The sequence below is a fragment of the Mauremys mutica genome, chromosome 24, assembly GCF_020497125.1.
Source record: "Mauremys mutica isolate MM-2020 ecotype Southern chromosome 24, ASM2049712v1, whole genome shotgun sequence".
In the NCBI taxonomy this organism is placed as follows: domain Eukaryota; kingdom Metazoa; phylum Chordata; order Testudines; family Geoemydidae; genus Mauremys; species Mauremys mutica.
The window spans coordinates 1,245,004-1,257,613 of record NC_059095.1 but is presented as its reverse complement, the minus strand read 5'-3'; the positions used below and the strand labels follow the sequence as shown (position 1 = coordinate 1,257,613).

The 12,610-nt window shown below is 52.9% G+C and overlaps 1 protein-coding gene across 4 annotated transcripts in view; it reads right to left on the bottom strand.

The window, feature by feature from the left end:
- Positions 1-12,610, bottom strand: part of MAST3 (microtubule associated serine/threonine kinase 3) — a 63,124-nt gene that overhangs the window by 6,413 nt on the left and 44,101 nt on the right. For all 4 annotated transcript variants that reach the window (XM_044998641.1, XM_044998642.1, XM_044998643.1 and 1 more), the window contains 13 exons: positions 12,079-12,217; positions 11,682-11,814; positions 11,303-11,468; positions 9,806-9,907; positions 8,619-8,741; positions 7,193-7,302; positions 6,342-6,496; positions 5,627-5,859; positions 4,524-4,724; positions 3,685-3,911; positions 3,350-3,472; positions 1,418-1,554; positions 491-672 (listed from right to left, as the gene is read on the bottom strand). In XM_044998641.1, coding sequence (XP_044854576.1) covers positions 491-672; positions 1,418-1,554; positions 3,350-3,472; positions 3,685-3,911; positions 4,524-4,724; positions 5,627-5,859; positions 6,342-6,496; positions 7,193-7,302; positions 8,619-8,741; positions 9,806-9,907; positions 11,303-11,468; positions 11,682-11,814; positions 12,079-12,217 — 2,031 coding nt within the window. The remainder of the gene's footprint in view (positions 1-490; positions 673-1,417; positions 1,555-3,349; positions 3,473-3,684; positions 3,912-4,523; positions 4,725-5,626; positions 5,860-6,341; positions 6,497-7,192; positions 7,303-8,618; positions 8,742-9,805; positions 9,908-11,302; positions 11,469-11,681; positions 11,815-12,078; positions 12,218-12,610) is intronic.

Sequence of the window (12,610 nt, the reverse complement as noted above, 5' to 3'; positions counted from 1 at the left end):
CCAATCACCGCAGCTGACCTAGTGCTCCCTCTGGTCAGTCTACTCTGTACTTTATACACTGCATTTCTCCTTCCTTGCCCCTTACTGTGAATTTGCAGGGAAATGTTCCTTTACTCTGGAAGATTATTCCCAAGAGCCACTACGATCCTCCAACATGTCAAAATACCTTTCGAAAGGCAAGTCAGCAGTTGGGGCAGACAAGCCCTTTGGCACACAGCACTGTCACCATAAATGCATGAGTGAGAGAGACACCCATCTGTACAAGTTCGCATACGTGTTCTCCTCTGGGGGAGCAGGCTTAGAGCATCCACAAACCCCCGAGTGAACCCTGGTGACCCAATTGCATTCCCAGCCTTGATCCTGTTGCAGGAACAGCCTGAGGGCACACGCTATACAGCCAGTTACACCACCCCTGGAATGGACAGAGCACAGGGCAGACCATCTCACAAGTAGCAGGAGCTATAGTTGGGTGCGTGATCAGAACCCCTACCTAGTGGGAGGTCTGGAGCAGGGCTGCGGCAGGGAGTTGTAGGTCCAGGTGACAGACTGTGTGTGGGAGATCCTGGAAGGCTCTCGCTTGATGACAGGGAGTGATGGAGGCCAGATGAGAAGCTCCGGCTGGTGTGCAGTACAGTCGTTTGCTTGGAGATCTTTTTGAAAAGGCACTTTCTCCTTTGAGAAGAAAAAAGCCCCAGGGGCAGGGTTTATACGGAAGGGCCCATTAGAAATAAACTTCACAAAACCTCTTTTTATTCCCCTTGGGCATTAAAAAAACAAGATTTCTCCCAAGTCTGTCTTCTAGGGAGGTCTACAACTCCAGGCTGAGTTTTCAGCCAAGAACTCAACTCTTCAGGATTCTGCATACTATGAACAATGGGGAAAGGAATTTACTGCATCACCATTTCACACAAAGGATGCCTTATAAAAATATTCTTTAGCAAGCTGCAAAGAGCCAGATCTGCCAACAAGCACATACAGGAACCTTACCATTAAAAGCTGCTGCAGCCATTAACATCCAGGGCATTTTTAAAGTAAAAATCTCTATTCTTTACCCTTGACATCCACAGCCTGTTTCACTGAGCCTTCGACCTCTGTTCCCCAGGGCATGCTATAACATGGCACTACCAGGCACTGTGGCTTCAAGAAGCTGAGTAAATTCCCTCCCCTTCTGTTTGTGTGAAGCAAGGGGATGCTGGCCCAAGAGCAAACACAGAAGGCGCTGGTCTCTTTGGCTAACACTGAGAAGTACCGTTCTCCCTGCTTGAGGCAGCATTTAGACTTTTTCCTTCCCCATCTTAGGTGAATAAACTCATAGCTCCCCAAGATACTTCAAGGCTCGCATGCCGGCTTCTCGTCAGAGCTACACAGAGATGCCCAATAATGGAAGTCATCCTGTTCCCAGTCTATTTCTACTCACCGGTCCTGACTGTCCCTTTTCCTGCTTTTCTTACTCCTTCTGGCCATCCTAGTCTTGGAACTGTTTTTCCGAGCAGGACCGACTTTGATGGATGTGTTCTCGAGGGCGGTGGTTCGCAGCGCTACTTTGTTGCCACTCTGTGAAATGCACCAAGCGAGTTGTTGCGACGCGCAAGACACAAGCATGTTTACAGCAGATTCTAGGGCCAGAGGGGCCCATCAGAATCATCTTGTCTGACCTCCCGCGGAATAAGTGACTTGGTCCACCAAGCCGACAGCAGGAGTCATTGTTGGAGTTGGGATCAGGACTCAGGTAGTCTTGGCTCCCTGTCCACTGCTCAGACTGCCAGATCACACGTATGTTAGTAAGAAGGCTGAGCTTCCGCTTCAATGGTGCTCGCTCACTGAAGCTTGAGTCTCCAGCACCATTGCCCTGAGGGTCCCCCCATAATTAACCATATCGAGGAAGGATGTAAACCCCATTAAATATCTTGTCCGTGGGCCACGGTACGTACATACGCTTGTCTCACGGTCGCTGAGTGAGGAGACAGGACTATAAGGGAGCGGACCCCCCCTCCTCAGGGCCCAGTCTGTGAAGCACAAAGGTCCCCACCACCCCGCGAGAATTGCCTTTTGAAGAGACAGGTGTTTTGGGCAGCCAGCATCCACAGGGAGAGCTGCATTTCCACCAGGCGGTCTCTAGGGCAAGGGGCTTCTCAAACTTCTCCACAGCGTTTCTAGAGAGCATGGGGTTGGATGTGCAGCGGTTCTGTAATACTCTAGCCACACTGTACGCGGACCTGGTCACTGGGATATTACTGTCTGCACACATTGGTCTAGTTTAACAGGGGGCTGTAAGGAAAAAGAAGCAGGAAGTGAAAAAATGGCTCAAGAGAAACTGCCCCTCAGCCAACACTTGTGGGCTCTTATGGGCCATTGGCTCTGAGGACTCAGGCTCGATACCCTGCTGAGCTTACAGGACGGGTTTTGTCCAGAAGGGCCAAAGCCCAGGAACGCAGAAGGACTACCGCAGGTTACAGGAGACGCTCTGAAGAGAAGGGTAGTTATTCTGGGGAACCAGAGTTCAGACACCTGTTGGGTGCGTCTGAAGAAGTTAGTCCTGGCTACAGTACTGTTGGGGTCGTAAGCCACAGACATGCATTTAAAATCCTCTTTTCTGAAGAAGCTTTGTTCCTACTGTTAAAATAAGCAATAGGTTTAAGAAGGCTGTTTGGTCACTGAACGGCTCTGGTCACACAATCCCGAAGGGAAGAACCTGGGTGTCTGAACCTGGACCTACTGGTCTGTACGCAGGGTGCTCTAGCCCAGAGCCAAGTCTAAGAGTGAGAGAAATGTGAAATTACCCCCTGGGATAGGCAAAGTCGTGAGGCCCGACACCTGAGGGGAGCAGTAAGAGACCAGAGAGGGGCAGCTGGCCCTGCAGTCATGACAATCTTCTCACCCCTTCGCAATCATGCAGCCCCACCCACCTCCCCTCGCAATCCTTAAGCCAATTCCAACCAGTGCTTACAGGGAGACTACATTCTGCTGGATTTTCAGCTTCTTTTAATAGAATTTGCCGGTGGGAAGCACGGAGGAACAGCCAGGCCCCCGTGACCTGCCAGCTCCGTACAGCCCACATTTGAGAACTCTGCTCCAGGGCAGCAGACACAGCATGCAAGTCAGAGCCACACTGGCATAGGGCAAAGCCAAGCAACAACAGAGAGGGGGTTATCACTGGACTCCTGCTGAGTTGTGAATTCCCTCTCTCTCTTTCAGACAATTACACAAAAAGTTTGCTGCTCAGTCTTGACCAGCAGCTCACTCCTGGGGGCTCAGGAGGCGTGTGCAGGGGGAGCAAAGTGTTAGAAGAAGCTGCACAAAGACAGCAAAGCACCCGGTGTCACGTTTACATCCAGCGCAGGCTGCTTACCTTCAGCAGCAGCTCCACAACATCCATGTGAACTAACCCTAGCACAGACTCTCCATTCACGTGTGTGATGAGATCCCCAGCTCTCAGCCCAGCTTCCTGAGCAGGGCTCCCATCTTCCACGCTCTGGAACGGAAGAACCAGGAAATGTTACTTAGGCAGATCTTCAGGATTATTCACACAGCGTTTAAGCTTCATTGCCTGTTGGCGCCACCTCCCTCTCCTCTTGAGAGACCATTAGTCCCTTTCCACCACCGCTGCTCGGCATGCAGAGCGTAGCGCTTTGTGCAGCACAGTGCTGCTCCCTTCACGTGCAGAATCCCCAGCCAGTCACTTACCCACACCATGTGATGCACCGCGTACACGTCGCTGTCCCCCATATACACACGAATGGCGCGCAGGGTGAAGCCGTATTTCTTTCCAGAGCTGTGGATGATGATGGGCGGACGCAGGCTGGTGATGCTGAGGGAGGAATCCCGGCTCGGGGACGAGTCCCGAGAGGATGGATTGGAAGAGAGAGAGTGTGGGGAGATGGGGCTCATGAGGGCTCCACTGGCACAGTCATCTGCAAACAACAGGCAGTGTCCATTTCACCTTGGATCCCCCGTGCCTGCCAGCACTCTGAGCAGCACGGAGTCGGGCCTCTCACACCAAAGAGTAACAGGGCTGCCAAGCGCTGCTGTTATTAACAGGACTTGGCCTGGCAGACAACCAGACACAGAAACTTCTTTGCCCGAGTGAGGAGCACCTCAGTCCACCCCACAAAGGAGCCTAAAAATCTCACTTCCTTACCATTGTCTGTGCAGTTTGTCTCCCTTTGCTACTCTCTCAGCTTAGGCAGAGGGCAGATTTGCCAGCTTCCCTCTTACCAAGAGCTGGTTCCACTTTCTGGCTCTTGTTCGGTGTTATCATTACATGGGTCCCACTGCCGAGGGGCACAGAGGAACCCAAGAGGGCATAACTGAGCAGGGACTGCCTGGGAGGCCTTCTTGGTAATGCTCAAGCTGGTGAAAGTGTACCACAGACAATAAGAGCTACAAAGGGCTGCCATTTTGGGGCAGGGCAGCTGGAACCAAAGTGCAGGAGTGCATGGTAGCGATGTCCCAGTCGGAAACATGCATTCGCTAATTACGCAGCTAACACCGTGCATCAGCTTCACTAGCTGCTTCCCACTGACCTGAGGTGATGATCAGGGACAGGGCGGAGACAGAAGCAGATTTCGGCACTCTGCTTCCTGAAGACACTCTCTGCTTCTCCGGTGTGTTCTTCGGACTCCCCAGCCTGCGGCCCAGCCCAGGCTCCAGGGCTCTTGGGGTGGAGTTCTTGGTGCCGGTGCTGTTGCTCCGCAGGCGGATGCGGCTCAGACTGAAAACATCAGCTGGACAAATAGGGAGGAAGGGGGGTCAGCAAGCTGGTACTTCTTAGGGGCAATGATGCCACTGCAGTGCCATTCTGCTGCTGGCCAGCTGGGGATGATCCTGAATCATTCACTGGAGCAGTAGCAAGTCTCAGAGCCACAGCCCTTACTGTCACTTCCCCCTCCTCACAGGTAACCAGGGACTGGCAAGGTTTAGACTCTGCTGCTAAGCAAATGCCCAGCCAGGGCCAGCTTGTGCCCAGTGGGTTATTCCCACACAGGGCTGTCTCCCCAGACGCCCATCCCCCATTTGGCTCCCTCTTCCATCAATTGCTCCCTCCCTAGCCTGTCAGTGCCCATTCAAGGGTACATGTGGGGCGTGGGTGGGGCACACCCAGCACCCTCACAGACCACACACGCTGCCTCCCCGTCCCTCCCAAAAGGGATCAAGGAAAGAGGAGCTAGCGCACCGTCCCCTTGGGACACGTGAGGAGCCCCCTAGCACCGAGTGATGCAAGCTCGAACGCCCGGCCACTCTGCACAGGGCAGGCTGGTCTGAGCTTAACACACCTACTCTGGAGGTCTCCAACTGTACCCGTCAAGACAGGCAGGGAAATGACGGGGGAGAGAGGAGAGCGTGCTGTGCCAACAGGGCATAAATACAGAGCATCTCTCCCCTGCGCTGGAACCATGGGGAGCAACGGGGAGCCCTGGAGCTAGGATTACCTGCAGGCTCCCCAATGGCCTGGGCCTCTACCAGCCAATCCAGCGTAAATGCCCCACACAATGTACACAGGCTACGTCCCCAGCAGAAGGCCAGACACGACGCTGTGTCCCAGACTTAGCACAGAGCTTTGCCAAATGACCAAGGTGATGCTTGCGGTGTCCTTAATACCCAGCTCCGCCATCCACAGCCCACGTACCTGATAATGCTGAGGACTTTGCTGCTCCTCCTGCCCCTGCTTCAGGGTCCCCCAGCACAAACATCGGCCTCTCAGCCTTTACAGAGCCTGGGCAGGGGCTCTCATCTTCGGAGGAGAACGCAAACTTCGGCATGGTCTCCAGGCTGAAGGTGCTGGTGAGGGTGGCAGGGCTGCAGCTTCGCTCATGCCGGGAGGAGTAGGCCGTCGAGCCGCAGGACGTCCACGATCGGAGCCTGTTGATGGGGAGAGATGGTCTAAGAGACTGACCGAGGCTGGGGACACCACCACTGACACAGCACCATCACCATACCATAGGGCACAGCCCCCTTGGGCCACTTCTCCAACTTCAGGGCTAACTGCACTGCTAGCAGCCAAGGTCCCTGCTCTGGGGACTTCACCATCTCATCGTGGTTCCAACCAGTCTTCTAGGAGCAGGACTCACCCACTGCTGGATCTCCTGCCGCCCCCTCAGCAAGGGGACTCCCCCACCCTCTGTCAGGCGACTGCTGGGAGCAAACCCCTGTATTTTACCTAGAGCAGAAGCAAAGCCCAGTACAAATGAGCAGCAGTGCCCAGGGCTGGCTGAGCTGCCAAGCCATAACAGTGTGAGAGTCCACACACCCCGCTCATCCCTGCTGCCTTCGGGAGTCCGCTTTCCCCTATAGGCACAGGAGCCTCGTGCTCCATGGAGGGAGATCTGGACAGTATGCACCACCTGGTCTCTGTGCCCGACAGCCGGCTCTTCTCTTCGTCTCCTGAGCTCCTGTCCCACCGCTCTGTCCTGTCCTCTTTCTCCTCGCTCTGACTGCGCTCGGAGGACGAGAAGCTCAAGTTGGAGTGAGCTGCCAGGTATTCAGAGCTGCTATAAACCTGTAGCAAAGAGGCCAGCAGAAGGCAGAGTTCAGCCAGGAACCCACAGCACTTTACACCTTACGGTCCTGCCTCTGCCGGTGTGGCTCCACCAAAGTCTGTTGAATTACTGAAGCAGAGACTCTAACCACACGTCTACAGGAATCACCCACCCACCAATGAAATGCAGCCACCTCTGAGGTCAAACAGCTACCACATCTCACAGCGCACAGCAACTCCACAAAACAATTCAGGACAGAGTGAAGAATAATAAATCCAGGAGGATTCTAGAGAGCAACCAGCCAAATGGGACCCTGGTGAACACTCCAGGGTTAATTCTCTTACCCTGGGGCATGGTGCCATGGGATCCTTATCCCAGAAAAGTCAGGATCCAGACTTGAGTTCTCATGAAGGGCAGCACCTCTAGCAACATCTTCCTCCTTAGCACCATGCTGGGGTGCTGGGTTAGTGCCCACTTGGAAGAGCCCCCCGGTGAATCACCAGCAGCCTTTCCCAGAGCATTCCCTGCAGAGCTTTCAATGGTGCTCCTGCAGCAGGTGAGCCGACTCCCTCGGCTTTCCCTTGCCCGAGAGCTCAGAAAGCCCCTCTCAGGGTGCTCTGGCAGAGAGTGACAGCTGGGGGCTTTGGCCCCACGAGAGAGGGAAGGTCTCTCTAAACCCCCAAGCCCACTTGGTTCCACGGGGGCATTTCCAGTACCTTGCTGAAGCGGTGAGAGCACGATGAGAACTGGCCGATTTCCACAGATGATTCCTCATCGTTAGTTTCCTCATCCTCGGATCCCAAATGACGGTACCTTTCAGAGCGAGCTGAAAGCAAGAAGTGATAATGCAGCCAGGACTAGTCCTCCCATGAAGGTGGGTCACTCCTCCAGGGAGCTACAAACCCACCAACTTGGCCACACTCACTGTTTACAGAAAATAAAAACATCTCCCCTGCTCTCTGCCGGAGCCCCTCACCGCAGAAATAAAGGCCGATGCAGGGATACCATCACTGTCACATGGGGACCCGTTCAGAGGGGCCCTGCTGGCCAAATGGCACAGGGGCAGACCTCTTGCTTACAGTGCCAGAGGGCTAAGGTTTAAATCCCAGGGAAGCCCTGGCACAGAAGTGAAAGTTATTTTCTTTTGCTGATGTTAGGAAGTTTTGGAATGGATCTTAAAGCTCATGCTTCAGGGCTTATGCCAGTCTCTAGATAATCGGGGATTAGGTTTCCTGCAGCTTCCTATGAAGTGTCTGGTTCTGACCACTGTCAGACAAAATCCTGGACTAGATGGACCATGGGTCTGATCTGGTCCAGCAAGTCCCATGTTCCTCAGCGTGTGAACAGCCCATACTTTAAACACACCAAATTTCTAAAGAATTAGGTCATCCATGTCAGGCTTGCAGGAGTGGGGGAATTAACCATGCATTTTACAACCCCCAAAGTGACCTCCAGTGAGCCTCAGGTTACCGTGCACTCAGCCTTGCACTCATTTAACTCCAGCTTAACTCCTGATGCACCATGTTTTTGCCAGCTACGCAGGTCCATGAGAAAGCAATGCCTTCTGGCATGCAGGGCAGAGCAGCGGAAGCTTTCCTCTCTATACACATTGCTGAGGGCTGGGGGTTCCCAGCAGGGATGCACAGATGTTTCTTTTCCACTTCCCAAGGCAGCTGAGGGGAGCAAAGCAAGGTGTAGCCATAAAGTCCCTCTACTGCTCGTTAGGAACCATCACCCTGGTGCCTGTTTTTAGTCTTATCTGCAGCACCAGTGTCTGTGTGCAAAATCCCACAAGTGAACCCTTCTGGCCATAGCCCTCTGCACTCAGCCTGATCTGCCAGTCCCTCCCGCCGTGCCTGGCAGGTAGCGCGTCAAGGAGGTTGTGAGCCAGAGCTCCATCAGCAAAGGGCTTATCTGAGCAAACTGAAGGAGCTGGCACACCTGGAGGCATTGCCGCCTGAGGAATGACCAGGAGAATTTCACTCCACGCAGCAGTGACTTTATCATTCGTTTCTACAGCAAAGTCACTGTCAGAAATTTGCCCATAGCTTCCTGGAGAGGGTTTCTTTGTTCTGGATAATTCTACCCAGACTCACTGCTGGGACAATGGAGTCAAAGAGGAGAAGCAAGAATTGGCCTTACTGTCAAAGTAACTGGTATCATCCTCAGCCTCCAGCTGGGGAATGAATTCAGCCTTCTGCCGCAGCAGCCCATTCCAGTCCAGGTTGTGGAAGAAGGAATGATGCTTCACCTCATGGGCGCCACCTGGTGTCCAGCACAGAATCACGTAGGTTAGAGCAGGCCTGACTTCAGGTCCCAGAACTGTCCCCACAGCCCAGGAGGCGCTCTCACTTTGGAAACAAACCCCCAGGGCAGATGGCTTGGACAGAATGGAACCAGCCTGGATTTAGGTTCCCAAACCCAATCCCAACCAACAAGGTTCACAAGACCAAAATCTGGCCTTGGCCTCCCCAGCACGTCTCTAACAACAGGACAGATTCTGCTCTCGGTTACACCAACAAAGGGAAATCCAGAGTAGTTCCTTGACATTTACAGAGTTATGAGGCAGGAACAGAGGCAGGATCTGGCCTATTGTCAAAATTATTGTTGGAGTTTTCTCATTAGCAAGGCAGAGAACAATGAGCAATGGCTAGAACAGGAGGAGACAGCAGGACACTAAGGCCGGAAAAGACAGTGGCACAGAACTGTAGCTATGCCCTGGGCTGTATACACCAACAGAGGGGTAACAACTGTGCTAAGCCGGCAAATGCAGGAAGGTGAAGGTGAAAGGAAAGGCAAACAAAAAACTAGGTGGGAACCAGAGAGAGAAGTAGGGCTCTTCAGGACAGACACACTAACATTTCAACACCTGCCGGAGCCAGGAGCAGAAGCTGTGGGTTATTAAGCACCAGGTGGCCACAGGGCATCAGGAACATGCTTTAATCCCATCAAATACCTACCCACATAGGGTGCCAACATGCAGTCAGCACTACCCAGATTCTCCAGGGAAGCGGACCTCTGGAGGGGAGGGGAATGTTTCCACCCCAACGGCAGAATATGGTTTGTAGAAAAGCTGTGCTCAAGGCTGAGATGGGCAGTACCACCATGAGGGAGCAAAGCCCATGAGCCAGACGCTAAAGAAGAGCTCTTATAAACATGCTGGGGATACTTCTAATTGCCTAAGGCAGCCATCTCAAAGGTGAGACAGACATCAACTGAACAGACAAATGCTGATCAGCCAGGAGCCACTCCAGCCATCTCGCCGGTGACCATGCCCTGTGCTGCCTGGCAGATGTAAGCTGTAAAAGTAGGGTACAGTAAGCGCATACCGGTGCCTAATCGTTCCAGCGGGCAATGCCTCAGCAACCTCGTGATCAAATCCTGAGCATCAGCAGGAAGAGCTTCATCGCCTTCAGGCCACATAATTTCATCTGAAACAAAATGGAAAATGATGAGGTGAACCCTTCCTTTGAGAGCAAAAGGCCGTTTGCATCAGAACAGCCAGGGCAGAGAGCAGATCATAGACACACCGACTGGAGACTTGTAACTGATGACTTGCACTACACCTCCTGGGGCCCCGCATAGCTAGTGGGCTGGGACTTCATGCAGCGGGCACTCCAAGGCTGGCTGGGATAGGAGGGGGCAGAAAGCTGTAGATTCACGGCCTGTTTTTCTCACCATGAGCACCTCAGCCCTCCTTCCCTTATGGCTGCAGGGAGCATCCCACTCCGTTAGGAGCGAGTTGAAGGAAAGTCATTATGACTTGGAACCTTAAGGCGAAGTACCTTTGCTAGGGAAGTTATTTTTGCACAAGAAAAATGCCACAGAATAATGCAAAGCATGTGCTAGTCGCCTAACTCTGGGAAAGCTAGGACTCCCATGTCCACATTCAGTGACTTTAAAGCTACATCACAACTATCTCTCTGATTCACTAATCATATAGTGAGGGTGCTGCAAGACCTGGGTGACGCCCAACAACCTAATCCGAAGAGTTATTGTTACAAGAAAAATTAAGCAGCAATCAAAAGAGAAAAGTGAAATGGCAGCTGTACAAGGACAGCCTTGCAAGCCATGCTTCCCCCAAAGCCTGGGAGGGAAGCGAAACCCAACCAGACATGGCCCATCTACACTACGAGAACACCCATGTCTAAATCAGATGATGAAACATCCCTGTGGCCCAACCCTCATTCCAGAGCACACCATGCTAAGGAACAGCATTCGAGTGCAGGCAACAATTAGGCTGTGCATTCTCCTAAGCCAGCTTCCAAAACATCTCTCCTTTCTTCATCCTGTCCTGGGTAGGGAATACATTGTCCTTCCTCCTTCGCCTGGAGTCAAAAGGAGGCAGGAGTAAAAAGGAATCTGTTCATTTAGAGGATCCCAACCTCCTTGGGGCCACTGAATCAGTTCAAAAGACTATGTGCCTGGCCCAGTACCTGCCACCTGCGAGCCAGCTGCACACTCTAACCTGCTCCTACACCCAGCCATAATCATGAGAGAAGCCCAGGAACCCTTGCAGGCAAATGTTCATTGGTAAGCGTTTGTAAAGCCCTTTGAGAACCTTGGCTGGAAGAGGTTACAGAAGGGCAAAATCTCATCTTGTTAATATGCAGATGAGCTGTGCTCCGGGGCCTATAACAGGAAGAGGTGCCCGCATGGTTCAGAGTCTCAGTGTCCCGGAAGCACTAACCCGAATACCCAAATGCCCCATACCTGGTGCTGATATAACACAAGAAAAAGAAGGGCTAGGAACACTCAGACCCAGAAAGCTCCCGGAACGAAGACAAGAGGATGGCTCAGGGTACTGATAGTTGCTAGAGACCTACCGCTGATCACCTGCCCAAAGAGCTCTTCTGGGGTGTCTCCGAAGAAGGGGACGCAGCCCACGAGGAACTCATACAGGATGATGCCCATGGCCCACCAGTCGACAGGCTTCCCGTAGCCTTGTATTAAGATCACCTCTGGCGCAATGTATTCGGGAGTGCCACACACCTGCATTCAAAGAGGTGTTGGTAATACTGGAACCTCTGCTCGCCACAGCAGCCCAGGTACTGCTGCAGCGTGCCCAGAACTATGCTGTCTCCGAGATGGGGAGATATGGATACAGCATTCCCACCCTCCCCCGGGGACCAAGAGAGATTGTTTGAACCAATGGCCCCACGCACTACAGTGTGGGATCTGAGCCTACCAAGATCCTGGACGTACCTGCTTGTCCATGAACTCCCGAGTGTCCTTCTCAATGTGCCCTTCATACAAGTTTGTGGTCATATTCATCAGCCCAATCTTTGACAGGCCGAAGTCTGTTAGTTTGATGTGGCCCATCGAAGTGATTAACAAACTGCAGGAGAGAAGATGCACGTGTAATCTCACTGGCTCGCTCCCTAGCCGAGCCTGGTAGGAAGCAGGGCCCCACTCCAAGAATTACATTGAAAAGGCTGGCTGCTTTCTGCTCATGACTTGGGATCACTCAGGCAGAAGCAGCTCCCATCACTCTCAGTGGGGAAAGGACACACAAAGGAACCCCCCACCCCTTTCCTCACTTTAGAATCTGACAGCCTCTTGCCCAGGCTCCTCCAACCCTGAGCCCCCTTCCTGTCCTTACTTGTCAGGCTTCAGGTCCCTGTGCACAATCCCGTAGTTGTGAAGATATTCCAGAGCTAGAACAGTCTCTGCAAAGTACATCCGGGCCATGTCGACTGGCAGAGGACCCATGTTCTTCAGTAACGTGGCACAGTCCCCACCTACAGAAACATACAAACTCTCCATGAGCCACAGGCAACTGTGCAGCGTGCAGGACTGGGCTGAGGGCATCCTCATGTATTTCAAGCAACCTCTTCTTAACAGGAACGTAGGAATCCCTACACCAAATCAGACCCTGAGCTGTGAAGTCCTGGATACTGCCTCAGAGTGGCCGCAACCCAATGCTAGAAAGAGGAACAGTATCCCTGGCCAATTCCATATGGCAGAAAAGCCTTTCTTTCTGAACCTGCGTGGCCACTGCTGCTCTGCTTCAGGTAGCACTCAGCTCTCCAGTTTCTGGGATATTGCACTGGTACAAGCGGAGAACAGCAGGTCTAAGATTGAGACACATCAGAGGCCACTCCAGCAAGGAGGGTCTGTTGCAGCTCAAAGAC